The 20,151-nt window shown below is 33.9% G+C and overlaps 1 protein-coding gene across 2 annotated transcripts in view; it reads left to right on the top strand.

The window, feature by feature from the left end:
- Positions 1-20,151, top strand: part of SESTD1 (SEC14 and spectrin domain containing 1) — a 101,773-nt gene that overhangs the window by 40,778 nt on the left and 40,844 nt on the right. For both annotated transcript variants that reach the window (XM_012785838.3, XM_012785839.3), the window contains exons 4-5: positions 6,507-6,597; positions 11,386-11,499. In XM_012785838.3, the coding sequence (XP_012641292.1) occupies positions 6,507-6,597; positions 11,386-11,499 (205 nt within the window). The remainder of the gene's footprint in view (positions 1-6,506; positions 6,598-11,385; positions 11,500-20,151) is intronic.

Below are 20,151 nucleotides of genomic sequence, written 5' to 3'. Positions count from 1 at the left end.
TAGAGAAGTTAATTCAGTAGAACCATCTTTTATTTAGGTAATGATTGTATTATATTGATATAAATACATCTGCAGGTTTTAATGAGTTAAGAAAGTCTATTAGGAGTTTAAAAATATTTTTATTTAAAAACATAATAATACAAAAAGTTGCTCAAGTCTACCCATCACTTCAACAACAAAAACAAAAAAGCTTCCTTCTCAACTTCCTGTTCCATAACTGATATCTGGGAGCTGAAGTGTGGCTGCATGTTAGAATCATCTGGAGAATTTTTTCAAAATGCTAATGCCTGTGGTTTTGCTGTTAGAGATTCTGATCTAGTTGTTCTTGGGAAGCCTGCTCATCATATTTTTTTAATCTTTTAAGCTTCCCATATAATTCTAATGTGCATCCAGATTTGCAAACCATTTACAGTAAAGCATGAGAATGAGGGCAGGTGTGTGTGTGTGTGTGTGTGTTTGGGTATGTGTGTATGTGTTTGTAAAATGTAGAGATATAAAAACGAATAAAACTGTCTCATATAATGCTCTTAAGGTATAGCTAGTGAATTTAAACATTTTAATTAGAGTAAACAATTCTTTGTATTTTTTCATATATTTGCATTTTATTGACACAATAGTTTATTTTATTTTAAACCATTCTATTCATTTGCAGAACAAGGAGAATATAATTTGAATATGAATATAACATCTTTAATTGATCATTTATTTGTCTTTGTAGACTTTAGAAGGGTCAGTGTAGAGAGTGAGAGTGTAACTTGGATGGCTGTACTATACTTTTTTTTTTTTTTTAAGGGACAAACTTAACAAAAAGTTAGAATCATTGCCTTCCTTTTTCTTCCTTAATAAATGCACTTATGGCAAATGGAGACATAATTGCATTGATCTTAGAGTTACTTCAAAGCACTATAGTTAAGTGCTCTGAACTTGCTTTATGCTGTTGATGAGTAACTTTTTAATATTCATTTTATTTATTCCATAAATATGTATTGAAAATTTATATGGTGCCATTTAAAATGTGACAGCTGAATCAGTGTTTCTTGTTTTTGCCACGTATTTTTTTTTCTGTCATCTCTGTTCTCTTTTCTTATGCTTAAGTTCACATATAGGGACGGCCAATGTTGTCAAGCAATAGCCAAGTTAGTTTCTATATCCCTGTTCTTTTCCTGATTTGCACCCAAGTACAATACTGATTTCACCAAAACAGCAGTTCCATCATCCTTCTCAGTTTCCTCTGACCTTCTCCTCCTCCGTTCAACAGCTGTTTCTTTTGCTTAGCAGGCACAGACACTGTGTATCATGCACTGTATAGACAAGAGAGGCCAGGTCTTTGCTTTCGAGGATGTTCTTTCAGTCTTCTTAACTGCTGTGCCAAGACCTTCTTTGATTTGACTCACCTTTTTCAGTTAATGTAGTTTGAACACCTACTATACAAGGCACTTAGTTTTAAGTACCTCTATTAACTAAATCTTCAAAATAAATTGATATGATAGATAACTGTTATTATCTCCATTTCACAGATGAAAAAGGCAAGGCAGAGAAGTTAAAAAACTTTCCCAGACTAATAAATGATATCCTTGTTCATAATTTTCCTGCTCTCTGTCTGTCCTTTTACTTTAAGTTTCATTAGCTCCTTAATATAGGTACTTGCAAGATTCCTCCATCTGTTCTCTACACTTACAGCACTTGCTGTTTCTGACTTGTTAAGCATTTAATCCGGATGTGCTTAATGGTAATTCTTGAATTTTTATATTTATTATTTAAGTCTTACATGTTTTTAAGATTCTAAAGGTTTATGTTGTTTCCCTAAAGACATTAAATGAGATAATGTCTGTGAATATAAAGTAGATACTAATTAAAATACTTTTCTGCCCACCTTTACAACTTTCAAAAAGATTCTAAGCTCTTTGAGGAGAGAAACTGTGTCCTATTATTTGTATTTTCATAGCCCGGTGCAGTACCTCATACTTCATCAATGATCAGTAGTCAGTAGGTATGGAATCTGCCCTTATTTTATTTTATTACTTGTTTCTTTAGAGCTATGCATACTGAAATATGGGCTTATAGGACCTGGTAACTCACAATTCTCAGAGCATCTCACATTTTGTTAGAAAATCAAATAAACATGAGCAGAAGTTGTCTGCTCAGTAGATATTATTTTGGTGGATAAAACATTTATCTGGGTTGGTCTTGCCTTCCTTTTAGAACTTTAAATTCAAAATGGACCTCAGAATTTACTTACGATGATGATTGGGACAGAGATATGAAAAGAATAGCTCATATTTAAGGAAATAATAGATAACATTAAGTTATTTAATTCTCATAGCATCTGCATGAGATGAGTACTATCATCTTCATCCCCATCTTACAGGTTAAGGAACTGGGGCATAGGAAGGGTGGACAGTTTAGGTATCTTGACTAAGAGCATGTGGCAAACCGGAGTTAGTGAAGGAATTTGAACCTGGCCTTCTGACTCCAATTCTGTATTTCTGATTACTGCTATAGCTATCTGTTGCCATAGCTATTGGTAGCCTCTAGTAAATTTACATAAAACCTGGATTTATCACAACTGATAATTGACAGATGAAAATAACTCTGTGAATATAAAATAAATATTATAAAAGACATCTTATGAAATAATTTCTTTTAAAAGAAATCTTGAAAATCTTTTTTATTCTCACATTTTCTTTGAACAGTATATTTAGTATACCTTTAAAATTACAGTGTTTTCTAGCTCAAAGGGAAGTTATTGATCATCCAATTATAGAATCATGGAAAACCACCCTAGCTGTATTTAAAGCCTTTTTAGAGAAATGCTGCCAAGTACTTGCAGATTATTCTTGACTAGACAATGTTGAAGATACCTTTGCATTTTTCTCAAGTTTTGATTTTTTTTTTTATTTAAGTTTTTCTAATTATAGAAAACTTGTTTATGGGATAGAAGAAACATCCAAATGAAGAGGTTTAATGACATCTCAAATGTCACACAGACATGAAGTCTTCAGTCACATAGTAAATATGTGAGAGTCTACAATGAACTCCTCAATTTTCTAGGCCTGAGCTCATAGGCAAACAAAGCAGATCTAGTCCCTCTCCTTATGGACCCTACAGCCTAATGGTCACACAAACAAATACTACAAGTAAGCACACAATATGTTGGATATTCATGAGTGCTGTACAGACAAAGCTTGAAAAGAGTCAGGAGTATGATGGAGTGAGAAGAGGGTATGTGGTGATATTTTACAAAATGGTAAGATAACATTTACCAGAGATAATTGAAATGGGGGGCAGGCCCCACAGATAAGTGATGAAAGGACATTCAAGACAGAGGGAGCAGTAAGTGCAAAGGCCCTGAGGCAGGAGCAGGGTTAGCATGTTGTGGGAACAGCAAGGAGCCTAATGTAGCTGGAGCAGTTTGAGAGATGAGCAGAGTGCTGGGAGGGTGGACAGGAAGGGCGACTGGAGTGAGATCACAGAGGACCATGCTGGCCATGGAAAGGGCTTTAATTCTGAATAAGAAAGAAAGCCATTGTTGTGTTCTGAGGAGTGATGTGATGTGTCATCTAATATTTTTAAAGGCCCTCAGTATTTAAGGCACTGTTCTAGAAACTGCCAAGATTTTAGTAAGATAATATTCTTGCTTTCTGGAAGCACGACATCCAATGAAGATAAATTGTAAACAAGTAATTATAATAAAAGCATAAGTGAAATTGGTGCTATTATGTAAGTATAAGCAGAGCTCTATGAGTGGAAGAGGAGTCCGCAGCTGTAATGAGAGAAATGAGTGAAGAGCTGCAGGATACTGACCCCAGGAAATCACTGACAATCCCTTTCTATGTGAAAAGTGAGTGAGCTTGTTAAGCAGCCTCACTTCTTTTACATAGCTGTTCTAACTCAGCCTCATCACCCTTGAAAGGCTCTAACGGAGTAGGAACAAGGAGGTAGGGTCTTAGATTTTCTTTTTGTTTCTGTTCTTAAAGTATAATTATAAACATGTTAACAGTAGTATAGGAATTTATTAATAGCACTTTAGTTCTTCAATATGCCCTTTATAAAGAGCATAACATGCTTCTAAGTTATGTTGTTAAAAGCAATTTAAACCATCCTTCTGCTTGTAGGAATGAAGTTAAAAAAAAAAAAAAACCCAAACTAATTTTTTTTCAAGTACGTGAGAAACTATTTGGTATTACAGTTTTGAAATAGTTACCTTTGTGTCGTGTATATTTTCATTGTCTAGCTTAGTAAAATGTGAGAAAATTATGACTAAGGGTGTTTTTAAATACAAGATAAATTTAGAGTATTTTATGGCTTTTTAAGATCATTGCAGATGGTATTTGCAAACTTCATTACTTTATTAGTCTTAATGTACAGATTAATTTATACTGCACTTTGAAATATAACTGTGTTTTTGTGTAAAACTTATTTAACAAAACGATTGCATAACCTTTATCTCAGAGACGTGGATGCCAATGACTAGAGAGTACCATGTTACGGAAATGGTACACTCCTCTTGGTGGGAGGACCCTCCCCTGGCCAGCTCTGTGTCTTAGTTCTCCTTCCTGCAGAGTTCTACCATGCATTGGTAGTCCCTTGAGTTGCTGCTGCTTCTCCAAAGACCCCTCAACAGCCAGCTACTCTGCCTAGGCTGATCTCCCTCGGGCTTGTATCCTAAGTCATGATAGTCTTCCTAGATGCCTTGCTGGTGGGGGAACTCCAAGAATTCCCTCATGACCTGAGCCCACAGATTGTAATTCGCTGTCATGTTTGATTCCCTGTCCAAGTCTTTATTTGCTTTTGCTAACTTAGAAGTGACCATTGTATTGTACCTAGTAGATCCCTTATTTTGTAATGCAAATCCAAAAATAGAGTACTTAACTTACTTTTTACTGAGATATAATTCACATATCATAAAAATCACCCTTTAAATGTATGCAATTCAGTGGTTTTTAGTATATTCACAGAGTTGAACACAGTCACACTAATTCTAAAACATTTTCATCAGCCCAAAAGAAACCCTGTACTGCTGTCACTTCCCATTGTCCCCTCCCCACAACCACTGTCAACTACTAATCAGCTGTCTGTGCTTGTGGATTTTCCTCTTCTGGACATGTTATATAAGTGGAATCATACAATATATGTCTTTTTGTGTCTAGCTTCTTTTATTTAGCATAATGTTTTCAAGGTTTAGCCATGTTGTAGCATGTGCCAGTACTTCATTCTTTTTTATGGCTGAATGTTCCATTGTGTGGCTGAATCACATTTTGTTTTTCTGTTCATCAGCTGATGGACATTGGATTGTTTCTCCTCTTTGGCTATTATGAATTATGTTGCTGTGAACATTTATGTGCAAGTTTTTGTGTGGCTGTATGGTTCAATTTGCTCACTATTTGAATTCTTTTTTGTTTACTTTGGAAGCTCAGCTTCTATCTTTGCCTATCATCATCATTTTCATGATCTCACTGTTTCTCAGTAGAACTGGACATGACTTTTCCAAGAGCCCTCTTTGAGGTAATGTGACTACTTAGAGAGAGTAGGGAGGACTAGTAAAACCCCCTGGACTATCGTTGGGTTTAAATCCCTGGAAAAGTCTGCTATTTACCTCTCCTATATTGTATGTAATTATGAAATCTTTGGATGGGGACAGCTTTCACTGCTAAATGCTTGCTCTCCTAAGCAAAGGTGCATTTCCTTCCACTGGAGTGGAAAGAGTACACCCAAGATCCTTACATTAAGTTGATCAGTAAAATAGCAATAGTAATAAGGATAGCTATGTAAAGTTTGATCTTTAGTTGAAGTTTTTCTCTACAGAAGTTGTTGCATATTACTGTGCTAAATTTCTGGGACATGTTTGGTAAATACTTGAATAATTAAATATAACATAGGAATAACACATAACAGAATAATATTTTGCTGGTCCAGTGACTGAGAATACAAAAATGAGAGTGGAGGTAAATGAGACATGATCTGTTCAGCTTTGAATCATTATGTACAGCAGGTGTTACCTCAGCTCCTTAAAAAGAGTACCAAAAAGCCCACTTTCAGTGGTTTAATAATCATTTATTTTCTACCTATTTTGAACTATCAATTCACAAATCTAATGCTTCTGGCAGTAAGGAGAGACTAGTATATTTCACACTTGGCATCATTAATTACCTACTTTCCCGTGATCCCATTTTACAGATGAAGTAACTGAGAAGCTAGTAGCCCTGCTTGAATGTTGCTTTGATTTCTTCACTTTTTAAGACTTATACTTTCTATGCTTCTAGAGTAATTTTCTTGCCAGATTAGCTTGTAAATTGTTAACATTTCCTGAAGTGAGAAAAATAAATTGCTTGAGAAAATGAAAGAATATGCTGAAGAATTTTTTAAATTTACTAACAATGTAAACCAAACCATGTGAGATTAATTCTATTCTGTATATGATTACATTTTAAACCTTCTTTCTTTAAAATTATGAAGAATAAAATCTGGAGCTTGTTTTAATACTTTGTGATTTTGTTTTGTTTTAGTGAAAAGTGTAAGGCTAGAGGATTCACCGTGATCGTGGATGGCAGGAAATCACAATGGAATGTGGTAAAAACAGTGGTCTTAATGCTACAGGTAATTTTATTTTTGCCTGTCAGGAAATGGCTTTTATTTTACAACAACATCATGGTGAAAATGGCAAATGCATTTGAACTATGAAATGCATAGTTCATTTATTGAACTATGTCAGGCCTCTCAGCAGTGACTGAGTTCTGAAAATGCACATATCACTATTTGATTGTTCAACTTCAGTTTTTATAAGTTTGAATTTAAGTCGTGAAATAAATCTCAGCCCTATTCTGAAGGTTTGTCATTAATTGAAAATTATATGTCATGTTTAAGTAATTTAGGCAAAGGTCAGTGATTTTAAAAGTGTGGAGACAGACTTTATCAGACTCACCTGGGAGGTTTTGCACTGTATGATGTCTGTACCATTCTCCCCCCTGCAGCCCATTTTGTTACTATAGGTAGGTAGCAAGATCGAGTAAGTTTAGTTTGAGGAAGTGATTCTGGTATGTCTTTTCCTTCTAGTTCTCTATTTCCTCTACAAAGCATCAGTATTTATGATGTTCTTATTATTTATTTATAACCCAGAAGAAATTTACTTAACAGCTATGTCCTCTGGGATTTTGGCAGCTAACAATTAACCTTTATTGAACACCTATGATTACAAAGTCCCTGACTCTGATGCCAGTCTTTTGTTTTATATTTCCTTGTATTCCTCTAAGAATGTTTCTGTGTTCCCTGGCATGTAGTATATGCTCAGTAAACATTTGTTGATTTATTTTTAGGGTATTGAAGATACTATGATTTGAAATGGAAAAATAAAATATTTAAGTGATTGGAGGGGCAGATTATTCTCATGCACCTGGCTTTCCTTAAAAGGGCTTCTAGGGGAGGTAAATTTGAGTTAAATAAAAAGAGGTTATTTAATTTAAAGAAAGGAAGTGAAAAGGGCATTCCTAGTGGGAACTCTTAGTTATAGCTCAAAAATGGAGCAACTACAATGAAAGGAGTTGATGGCAGGCCAGTTTTGGGGGAAATATAGGTTGAGAGAAACATGGGATAGTGAATATTCAGTTAGGTGAATGTCAGTGATATTAAAAGAAAGATCAAGAATTTTAAATGAATTTGAGAAATATAATTGGCAGCTGCTTTAGGGTTCAACAAAAAGGAATGTAATTTAAAAATTTAAATTATAACTAGGAAGATTCTTAATGTTTTATCATTTATATATGATAATTGAGAAAAAGGACTTAGAAGGGTAGCAACTAAGTGCTAATTTTAGTTTTTAGTTTTAGCACTTAATACGGTTCAGATACCATGTGAAGTAAGCTTGCTATATAAATTAGCTCATTTAATTTTAGTCTCACAACCTTGCACATCAGGACTGTTATCCCCAAAGTTCAACTGAGGTGCCAGAATTTTAGATAATTTAAAATTGGAACTTGGCACACCTTAAACCCCAGGACTTGGCTTTATCCATTACAAGGTTTATATTTACCAGTGACTTGTATTTGAGATAGTCCCCAAATTATCTAGCTCTTGCCTTGTTCTTCTTAAATGTTTTTTTTTTTTTTTTTTTTTTTTTTTTGAGACAGAGTTTCGCTTTGTTGCCTAGGCTAGAATGAGTGCCGTGGCATCAGCCTAGCTCACAGCAACCTCAAACTCCTGGGCTCAAGCAATCCTTCTTTCTCAGCCTCCCAAGTGGCTGGGACTACAGGCATGCGCCACCATGCCCGGCTAATTTTTTCTATATATATTAGTTGGCCAATTAATTTCTTTCTATTTATAGTAGAGACGGGGTCTCGCTCTTGCTCAGGCTGGTTTCGAACTCCTGACCTCGAGCAATCTGCCCGCCTCGGCCTCCCAGAGAGCTAGGATTACAGGCGTGAGCCACCGTGCCCGGCCTCTTCTTAAATGTTTGACCTAAACTTTCCATGTTGGAATCACTCTAATATGTTAGAAAGGACATAGCCCAGGAGGATCAGATTTTAAGGGAGCACAAATTGGCATCCCATAATAACTTTCTGTCAAAAAATGTATTTGGCACTTTTATATTCCAATCCCGAAGATTAACTCTACTCTGTGAAAGTTGTTAAAATAACTGTTAGGTGAAAAATCCATTAGTTATGACCCTGTGTTCTTCCTTTCATCCTGTCACTCAACTGTGTCACAGATGAGCTATTTGGGACTTGCTGGACTTTGATCAGTGGCAGTTTTGAGGAATAGTCAATGGATGATTTAATCCCTTCTTGTGATTTCTTTCTGATAGGTATTTTAACAACTTTTGGATATATTAATAGTTAACATTTTCAGAAGTTGCAGTGGCCCGTTTATTTCTAATCAGACAAATTCCTACATATGAAGTCATTCATTGCTTTTATTTCAAAAGGGACAGGTACCATCTGTTTGGGAGCCCAGATGTCACTACTGGCTCTGCCTATAACTAGTGGTCTCTAAAATGAGGGGCTTGGTTTGTCTGGTTTCTCACAGCTTTCATATTCAATGGTTTTCTAATAATAATCTTACACAAGGCAATATGTGAGTAAACTTCAAATCAAACCTTAAATTTTCCAGCCCCTCTGATAAAAGCTTTGATAACATTGAATTAATTTTACTTGCCTTAGTCATAGCCCAATCATTGTAGGGGAACTAGATTTATAACGTGCCACATGTTTACATTGAAAGGTTTTCTGTTTTCTCCTTTAAAAAATGATTATTCGGTGGTGTTGTTTATAGTCTAGTACAGAGGTTGGGCCCTTGAGTTTATAAATAAAGTTTTATTAGAATTCAACCAGGCCCATTCATTTATATATTGTCTATTGCTGCTTTCACACTACCTCAACAGAATTTAATAGGTGAGACAGAGACTTTATGGCCTGCAAAGTCCAAAGTATTTATTGTTAGAACTTTTCAGAAAGAATTTAGCGACTCCTGGTCTAGAACATATGAATTAATGTGATAGAACTTCAGAATCAAACAGACCTGATTTCTTTGTTTTTTTTTTTCTCTATATATATTAGTTGGCCAATTAGTTTCTTTCTATTTATAGTAGAGACGGGGTCTCGCTCTTGCTCAGGCTGGTTTCGAACTCCCGACCTCGAGCAATCCGCCCGCCTCGGCCTCCCAGAGAGCTAGGATTACAGGCGTGAGCCACCACGCCCGGCCCAGACCTGATTTCTATTCTAGCTTCATGACTTTTTAACTCTGTTACCTTAGACAAGTTACTATAGTTCTCTGAAGCTCAAATTACTATTCTGTCAAATCCGGAGAGTGGGAGCTGCTTGTTAATGAGGATTTTATTTATTCAACAGTTTTTTACCAAGTGTGTTTTATATGTTAGAAACTATCATAGGCACTGGAAATGTAGGGGTGACATGACATATAAGGTACCTGCCATTGGGCAGCTTATATTCTACTTGAGGGATCCAACAGTAAGCAATTAAGCAAGTTAATAAATAATGTACTGTCAGATGGTCATAAATACTATGAAAAAAAAATGCAACAGTAAAAGGAAACTGAGTCAGATGGTGCCACTTTAGATAGGGTGGACTGGGAAGGCCTCTCTGAAGAGGGAATATTTGAATAGACTCTGAAATAAACTGAGGGAGCACTGCTAGGTATAAGGCAAAGGACGTTCCAGATGGAGGGAATGGGTAAAGACCTGGGGGTGGGGACAGACTTATCGTATTCCAGGAGCAGTGAGAAGGTCAGTATGGCTATAGTAGAGGAGTGAGCTAGTAGGGGAGAGGTGTGAGGTGAGGTCTGAGAGGTCAACAGGGACCTTATAGGTCTTGTTAAGGACTTTGAATTTCATTCTAAGCTTGAGACATGTCAAACAGGGAGGCCTGTTAGAAGGATATTTTAGAAAGCTAGCTAGTTAGGGGTTATTAACAATGCAGGTGGTAGAAATGGTTAGATTTAAGATATATTTTAAAGTTAGACTCTATGAGACTTGTTGATAAAAATATATGTGGAATACTTATTAATTCAATAAATGTTAATTTCCATTTCTCTTTAGGTTATATGAATAACTTTATCTTGTAAATGTGAAGTTGTATTTGTCAAAGATTAGCTCTTTGTCTTCTTCAAGTTACTAATCATGAGAAAATTTTGTGAGAAAATTGATTTTACCTCTTTTGAAGAAATTCTCCAAGATGATTGTACCAGAATTTTTTTTCTCATGTCATAGAAAAATCAAATTTAATAATTTCTCAACTAAAAATTAAGTCTTACAGTTTAAACATATTCCTAGTATAAGGTTCAATAAAAATATGTACTTTGTTTATTTTTTATTTTTTTGAGACAAAGTCTCACTCTGTTGATGGGTCTAGAGTGCAGTGGTGTCATCATAACTCACTGCAACCTCAAACTCTTGGGCTCAAGTGATCCTCTTACCTCAACCTTCCAAGTAGCTAGGACTATAGGTATGCATCCTATACCTGGCTACTTTTTAAAATTAAAAAAAAAAAAAAATTATAGAAACGAGGTCTTGCTATTTTGCTCAGCCTGGTCTCAAACTCCTGGCCTCAAGTGATCCACCCGCCTCGGCCTCCCAAAGTGCTAGGATTACAGGAATGAGCCACTGCACCCAGCCTGTACTTTGTACATCAATGTAAAATGATTCACATGCACTAGCTGTGTTATATTATTTGAAATCTTTTCTGAATCAGCTTTTCTTTCAAGTATTTCTTTATTGCTGTGTATGTTTCAAAGTTTGGAGAATTTGTTCTACTTTATTTTAGTTATTTTCCAAAGGTCTCTTACTTAGCCTAATTATGAATATTTAATAATTTATAAATTTAGTAAATTGTTCATTTTACATGTGTAATTTGTAATTTTTTTTTCTGTATTTTATAGAATGTTGTTCCAGCTGAGGTGTCCCTTGTTTGTGTAGTGAAACCAGATGAATTCTGGGATAAGAAAGTAACACATTTCTGTTTTTGGAAAGAAAAGGATAGACTTGGCTTTGAGGTAAATATAAACTATAAAAAAAGAACAGAAGTGGGTTATATCTTTAAAAATAGGATTTGCTGGTGTTATTTTGTTCAGCATTAGTTACTAAGCAATGCTTAATCAGTGTTGAAGTAATAATTCTATATAGTTAGCACTCACTTCTCCTCTGTTTTTCATTAACCATTGAATATTTATCTCTCATTGCTAATCTTAATATTTCTCCATGTATCCTCTCTATCTCTGAAATAGGTACCTACATGTTCAGTTTCCTTTTTAGCAACTCACATGTTATATATTCAAGTATTTTATGTTCTTCAGCAGCATTGTACCTGCTGACTTTGATAGATTTTGTTGGTTAGATGATAGTATTTATAGTTTATCTAATGATAAGATAAAATTGAAGCAGTACTGGCATTAATCTTATCCTCAAATTTAGAGACTAATAATCAAAAGGATCTCTACCCTTCTATTCTTTATTGTCACTCATGACAGTAAAAGTGTTATTTATTAGTAATGGTAACCAGTCACCATTCTATAATAAATTGCTTTCTTCTCTTATCTCTTCTTAATACTGTATCTGATCCTGTTCTTTTTTGAGATCATACTAATTGGTAGGATGCAGGACCAAAGACTTTCATCATGTTCCTCTCTCAGAAACACCTCTGGCTCTATCTATTCTGATTCTTTCCAGTTTTTGTAGAAACTTATTTTCCCTTAGTGAGAAAAATATTCTCCAGCAGTTACAAGCAGACCTACACATAGAAATAGTATATGTATGGCCATGTTTACATGTGTGAATGTTTGCTAAATGCACAAATACATATAAAGACATCTTTATTCTGAATCCTACATACGTTCTTAGTGTAAGCAAAAGAAAAATAAAACATATTAGTGCTTACAGAATGAAAGTTAGTGTTAAGTTCTTTGGGAATGTTTTACTAAAAAAAGAAAAATGTTCTACTAACAGATGAAAGAATGAGAGTAAAGGAGAAACAAGTTTTGAGTCTTTTTACAAGTTAGATTCCAGAACAAAGAAAACATTAATGAATGTTTTGACTAAAGACTATATGGCAATTATCTTTCTCTTTAAACTTGTTGAATCATGGTATTTGCTAGTTAATATAATATTGTGGTTTAGTTACTTGATTTATATCTTGACCTAACATATATAAAATAAAGGAAAAAGTAATATTTATGTAGAACTTTACTATTAAAATATTTTTATGGTTTTTATTTCCTATGAAAGAACTTGACAAAAGGTTGTTTTTTTGTTGTTTTTTTTTTCACTTGATTTTTTTTTATTTCGGCATATTATGGGGGTACAGATTTTAAGGTTTCAATAAATGCCCATTTCCCCCCTCCCCCCACAAGTCTGAGTCTCCAGCATGACCATCCCCCAGATGGTGCACATCTCACTCATTATATATGTATATACCCACTCCCCTCCCCCCTCCCACCTGCCCAATACCCTATTACTATAGTACCTATGTGACCACTTAGGTGCTGTTCAGTTAATACCAATTTGCTGGTGAGTATATGTGGTGCTTGTTTTTCCATTCTTGGGAAACTTCACTTAATAGTATGGGTTCCAGCTCTAACCAGGAAAATATAAGATGTGCTATGTCACCATTGTTTCTTAGAGCTGAATAGTACTCCATGGTATACATATACCACATTTTATTAATCCATTCTTGGATTGATGGGCACTTGGGCTGTTTCCACAGCCTTGCAATTATGAATTGTGCTGCTATAAACATTCGAGTGCAGGTGTCTTTTTTGTAGAGTGTCATTGGATCTTTTGGGTAGATGCCCAGCAATGGGATTGCTGGATCAAATGGTAGATTCACTTGTATCGCTTTAAGGTATCTCCATATTGCTTTCCACAGAGGTTGAACTAGTTTGCAGTCCCACCAGCAGTGTAGGAGTGTTCTCTCTCCACAACCAGGCCAGCATTTATTGTTTGGAGATTTTTTGATAAAGGCCATTCTCACTGGAGTTAAGTGATATCTCATTGTGGTTTTGATTTGCATTTCCCTGATGATTAGAGATGTTGAGCATTTTTTCATATGTTTGTTGGCCATTCTTCTGTCTTCTTTAGAAAAGTTTCTGTTCAAGTCCTTTGCCCACTTTTTAATAGGGTTATTTGATTTTTTCTTGCTGATTTTTGTGAGTTCTAAGTATATTCTAGTTATCAGTCCCTTATCAGATGCATAGGATGCAAAAATTTTCTCCCATTCTGTAGGTTGTCTGTTTACTCTCATGACTATTTCTTTGGCTGTGCAGAAGCTTTGTAGTTTGATCATGTCCCATTTATTTATTTATTTTTGTTGCTGCTGTGATTACCTTTGGGGACTTCTTTATAAACTCTTTGCCTAGGCCGATTGACAAAAGTTTTAAATTCTTGTTTAGGATAGTGATTTTTTTTCTATTTTCCTTTCTGTAGTATGTTTTACTCTGGTCCCCTTTGTGCTAGTTATTAGGTTTCAGATTTCTTTGGGAGTGAGGAATATATCTGATACTGCTTAGTAAAATGATAGCTGCTTTGAGTAGCTTTTTTCTTCATAAATTTAATGTTATCCATCCATATAGAATATTCATGCAGATGAATTTGAAAATAATTAATAATTATTTAACAGTTGAATCAGAATATGATCCCCATCACATTCCTAAATTGATAAAGCATATGTTAAAATATAATTTTCCTAAATGTAAAATCATGACTCTCATGCAAATATAAAATGAACATAAGTCAAGTGTATTATTCAACTCATTGATAAATGAGGTGATTTGTAAGGTGTGGTTCAAAGACCATTTGAGGAATTTAGGGTTTTTATAGGCAGACAAGATTGCCCAGTTAGATACAAAATTAGTTATTGTTCTACAGATAAGTTTTGAACTTTGAGGTTATTTCTTATTCCACTGGACATAAATTTACCAATTTCACTAGAGAGATAGGATTTGCATTTCTTCTGGACAAAATCTACAAGTTAATTTTCACCCCTACAGAGGTTGAAACCTGCTGGTCAGTCTGTAGAAAGTCAATCAAAGATATAAGCCCAACACTGCATGAAAGAACACCAGTAATATTCTTTTGTCTGTTTCTAAGATTTAGATAGTTTTTCTGACAGATGAATTATACTTTTAATATGAGAATATTTTGTAAAATTTGATTGTAGACATTAATAACATACTGAACATTCTATTACTGCAGAAAACTAGAAGGTACTTTCCAATGTTTGATATTTTAGTTTTCTTATCAGTCTCTCTTTAAACTTTATATTCCAAACTGAGACTAGTATTATTTAATGTTTTCATACATCATTTTCCAAATGATGTTCCAGAGAATTTATATCCTTAAAAGAGGATTTTTTTTAAAGTTACCTTTTTAAAAAAAATAAGCAATTTTTTCACTTAAAATATGTTAGTTCGAAAACTTTAAATATCGGTTAACTAATTAGCAGGAAATCTGTCAGTTGCTCAGATTTATTACTCAGCTAAAGTCATAATTCATATGGTACTTTTATCTATTAAATAATTTCAATAGTGACCAATGAATTATTGGTCAGTAATGAAGATTCACTGATATTTGCTATGTGACAACTTAATAAGACCCAAAGGAGTGATATGCCACTATATGAAGCTCTAAGTGTTTTGAGTTTGGCTACTAGTAAAAAAGAAAAAAAAAAACACACCTTTTTTACTAAAGCAATTAAAATATAAGTATTATCATTATTGAAAGAATAGAAGCATAAAGATGATAATACTGTAAATGTGCTGTAAAACAATTATTCCAAGATGTGTAAATTGTACTCATTTGATCCAAATTGTTATATAGTATATCATGATATCTTTAGTACTCTAAATGGTAAAAAAGATAGTATATAGTGTGATTAAATCAAATTTGGTTTTTCATTTATGCAAAATAAAAGACTTTTTATGTATTCAAAGAGTTGTCTACTAGGTTGAGGTTGCCAACCTTTTCTCATAGACAGTCATTTAAAAAGAAATACAGAAATTACAAAAATAAGTTAGCTGGACTTCTCTTAAATATAAAAGTTAAAATTTCAAATATCAGATTATGAAAATAGTTTCCCCTCTATTTTTGATGGCATAACACCATTTTTCATTTAATTTTTATGTATTCTTAAAATCCAACACAAAAGTAGGTAATTTTATAAATTATAAATAGGAGACCTAGATTAAATAGTTATCATACAATAACTATTTTTACATTAGCTAAAGATGATTAATATCATTTTTAAGTAGGCAAAATCAAAATTGGTTTTACTTTTTATCTTGGTAGAATGTTATTTAAGATGGTATTATGAAGTTTGCTTCCATTCAATATTTTATAATATTAGTGATTCAGTAAATCCTTTTGTTTAAAATCTTAAACCAAGGTCATTATATACTACTTTATTGTGTTCTGTGAAAAATACTGTAGAACGACATGGAGAGTGTTCCTGAGATTTTCATAACTGTTTGGGAAATAGTGCTTTAGAGAGTCACAATGGGCTAATCGAAGGAAATACTGGATACTTTTGGAAAATTTGCTCTTTTAAATATTTTCCAAGAAATGAAAATGTTGAGTTTGTGGTTCCATTTTCTCCACAGGTGAGGAATTATTTGATTTTTAAGTTTCACCTTTAAGCTAGAATGTGGTGTTTATATAAATGAGTCACCTAGTTAGAATAGGAGAAAATATCAATAAATATTTGAAAGAAAGTTCTGCAGAATAAAGAACTGATTATATGCTTAATTAATATAATTATGTACATTTGTAGCTTTTTGTACTTTAATAAATTTTGCTCTAATTTATAATATTAGTCACTTCAGTGGAAGATTTTCAAAGCTTTTTTGCAGCTTTGGAAAATATTTATTTAGAATTTTCAGCAATTGGGTAATTATTTTTGTGTCTTCATATTTAGAATCATAGATGAAAATAAATTATGAATAATACACATAAATATTATTTGGGATGGGTCCTTATGTTCTGATTTTGGATTTAATTTTATTGATGATTGCTCTCTGAGGCTGGACTTTAAAATCATCTGATTATGTTTCTTTCTTTGTTTTTTCCATCTCTTTGAGGGAAATGAAACATTCCCCATAAGAGAAAAACAACTTTCTGATTTGCATTGCTTTATATTTAAACTTTCATACAGTTTTGCTATATTAGTGGACTCTTTAAGACTGTAACAGAAATGAATATAAGAAGTCTTACTAGTATTTTGTAATTTAAGCAGCTGTAATGAAACAATTTAGAGAAAACCATATAGTCTGGGATTCATAATCTTGTTTTGGCACATTGATTCTGAAATGTGTTGGTTTTCTCTGTTTTCTTCCTTTTAGTTTCCCTTTTAACTTCCGTCTCTAATTTGCTTTTTTAGCTATCCAATTTTATTTCAGCCCTAAATCCCCCTTCCTGCTCCCTAATGGTTTCTTATTTTTGCTTGTGCATTTGAATGTGCTTTTCATAAGCAAATTCACAGAGGTGAAATCACACCCCTCTGTGTTGTTTGCTGTCACTGGAGTAGAGTTGAATTGTCTGTTCATTCAAACTTGGTTTGTCTTCTGGGAAGCAGTTGTCTGTATAATTTATATGTTGCAGTGTGGCAAGTGGTATCATTTTCCAAAGGCAAGTGGACAGTTATCACCTTTGTAAACAGAGTGCATTTCTGCAGTACTCTGGACGGAGGGACTTTCTTTCCTCTTAGTGGTACCACTCCTAACTCACTTCAAAGATGATTCTTAGGTGTAGAGAATTTACATAGAATAAGATTCTTTCCTACTATTGCAAACCTTTAAACATTTTTTCCCTTCATTCCTTTTATAAATGAATGTTTCTAATGATATAGAAATGGTTATGGCTTTTTCGTCAGCCTCCTCTGCCCTTTCTCCTCATTCTCACTATCTCAAAGATGAGATTATTGCAGTGGAAACTGACATATTTCATCACAGTAGATATTTCTCTAAATTATTAATTTGAAATGATTATGATTTTGAGTGTGCCTATTATTCTATTGCTTCTTTGCATGTACATTATTTAACTTTGAGATACCTTTTGTGTTGATACAGTTCTGTATATTTACATGGCAGGTCTACTATTTTTACTTTGAGTAGCCACCAATGAATTTTATAAAAATATGGATTTTATAAAATGCTCTATAATGATATAGAAAATGAGTTTTATATAGCTCTTTATGATCTTCCCTTATTTACATCTGTTTTGCATAGGTGAAAATATAATATTAGGTTGGTGCCAAAGTAATTGTGGTTTTAGCATTGTTGAAATTTGCGATTTGATATTGGAATGCATTCTTAAATAAATGTGGCTATGTTGTACATCATTTTAATGCACATTTCTCGCTTTATGTTTTTTTGCTAATGACTTATTGCTATTTATTTTATATTTTAGACTATGGAAATGATGTTAGACAAAAAGCAAATTTGATCAATTTTCTTATTTAAGTTCAAAATGTGTTGTAAACTTGCAACATCAACAACACATTTGGCCTAGGAACTACTAATGAATGTACAGTGCAGTGGTGGTTCAAGTAGTTTTGCAAAGGAGACAAGAGCTTTGAAGATGAGGAGTGCAGTGGCACAGGGCATCGGAAGTTGACAAGGACCATTTGAAAGCAATCATCGAAGCTGATCCTCTTACAACTACACGAGAAGTTGCTGAAGAAACTCAAGGTCGACCATTCTACGGTTGGTCCTTTGGCATTTGAAGCAAATTAGAATGGCGAAAAAGCTTGAAAAGTGAGTGCATCATGAGCTCACCAAGAATCATCGTTTTGAAGTCTCATCTTCTCTTATTGTACACAACAACGAACCATTTCTCAATGGGATTATGATGTGCCATGAAAAGTGGATTTTTTATGCCAATCCGCGACTACCAGCTCAGTGGTTGGACTAAGAAGAAACTCCAGCGCACTTCCCAAAGCCAAACTTGCACCAAAAAAAGGTCATGGTCACTGTTTGGTGGTCTGCTGTCGTTTCGATCCACCACAGCTTTCTGAATCCTGGCAAAACTGTCACATCTGAGAAGTATGCTCAGCAAATGGATGAGATGCACTGAAAACTGCAATGCCTGCAGCCAGCATTGGTCAATTGAAAGGGCCCAGTTCTTCTCACTGACAACAATGCCCAACTGCACATCACACAACCAACTCTTCAAAAGTTAAGCAAATTGGGCTATGAAGTTTTGCCTCATCTGCCATATTCACCTGACCTCTCCTCAGCCAACTACCACTTCTTCAAGCATCTCGACAACTTTTTGCGGGGAAAATTTTTCCACAACCAGCAAGATGCAGAAAATGCTTTCCAAGAGTTCATTGAATCCTGAAGCATGGATTTTTATGCTATAGGAATAAACAAACTTATTTCTTGTTGGCAAAAATATGTTTATTGTAATGGTTTCTATTTTGATTAATCAAGATGTGTTTGAGCCTAGTTATAATGATTTAAAATTCACAATCTGAAACCTCAATTACTTTTGCACCAACCTAATAGCAGTAACCTTACTGAACTTTTTTCCTTAAAAATTATTTTTATTAAGGGAGAGTATACTCTTAAATATATGTTATGTCATAAAAGAAAGTGAATCTGTGCTATTTGCATTTAAAGTTGATTTTAGCAAAAACTTTTAAGAGCAATATTCAAAGGGAAATAAACTTTTGTCACATGTAACTTTTAATTACAAATTTTCCTTTTGTCTCATTAAACTTGAAACCCATTCGTCAATGATTTTAATGTATTTAGGAACTACAAAATGTAGAAAGGAATGTATATGATGAGATTAACTAGAGTGGGTGGAAAAGTGACAGGTGCTCTTCATTGGGCAAGACCGGTTATATATTAGAGAAAATAGCCTAAGTTAACTCTATACGATAATGATGCATTAGAATTATGTCCTTTTAGAGCTTAAAAAAAAGAGATAATTTAATGCAGCTGCCTGCTTTGAAAGATTGGAGAAATAAGCAGGGAGTGGTGAAGTCCTTTAGGTTGTTTTCTACAAGGTTAGTGAATTCGTGGCAAAGCTAGAGCGCAAACCTGGAATGATTGGCTTCTAGTTCAGTATCTTTCCAATTGTAAAATAATCATGTTAAGCCTAGAAATGAGGCTTGCAAATTGTTTGGGATAATCTCTTAAAGCCTTTGGCCCTCTGTGCTATGACCAAAGGGGCAAAACACTTCGGATATTTTCAATAAAGGCTTTAGAAACAAACCAGGAAATTTTAATCTCTTTCTTTTTGTAAAAGTATTATACAACTGTCTCTGGAATATTGCAGAGAAATGAATGAAATATCATTTCCTTGGTAGTGGCATATTTTATTCATCCTTTATATTCCCAGTGCTAAATACACAGCTTCTAATAAATAAAGCTTCTAGTAAATAAATTTAGCTTCCACTAAATAATATTTGTTGAATGAATGAATAACACAGCATTAAAAGTTATAAAATATAGGACATGATACTATTTTCAAAAGAGAGATTTTTTTTTCATTATTTAAATAGAGTATTGTGCCAAATAAGGCATAATAGAAGAGCAGAAAGACCATCCATTATATTTTGGATTTCCTATTCAGTTGTCTTTTCAGGAGATAGTGCTCTGGGGGATGTTATCTTTTCAGATGTGAATTGATACTCAAGTTAGCAAGTAATT

The sequence above is a fragment of the Microcebus murinus genome, chromosome 8, assembly GCF_040939455.1.
Source record: "Microcebus murinus isolate Inina chromosome 8, M.murinus_Inina_mat1.0, whole genome shotgun sequence".
NCBI classification, from domain to species: Eukaryota; Metazoa; Chordata; class Mammalia; order Primates; family Cheirogaleidae; genus Microcebus; species Microcebus murinus.
This window is presented reverse-complemented; position numbering and strand designations above follow the sequence as displayed.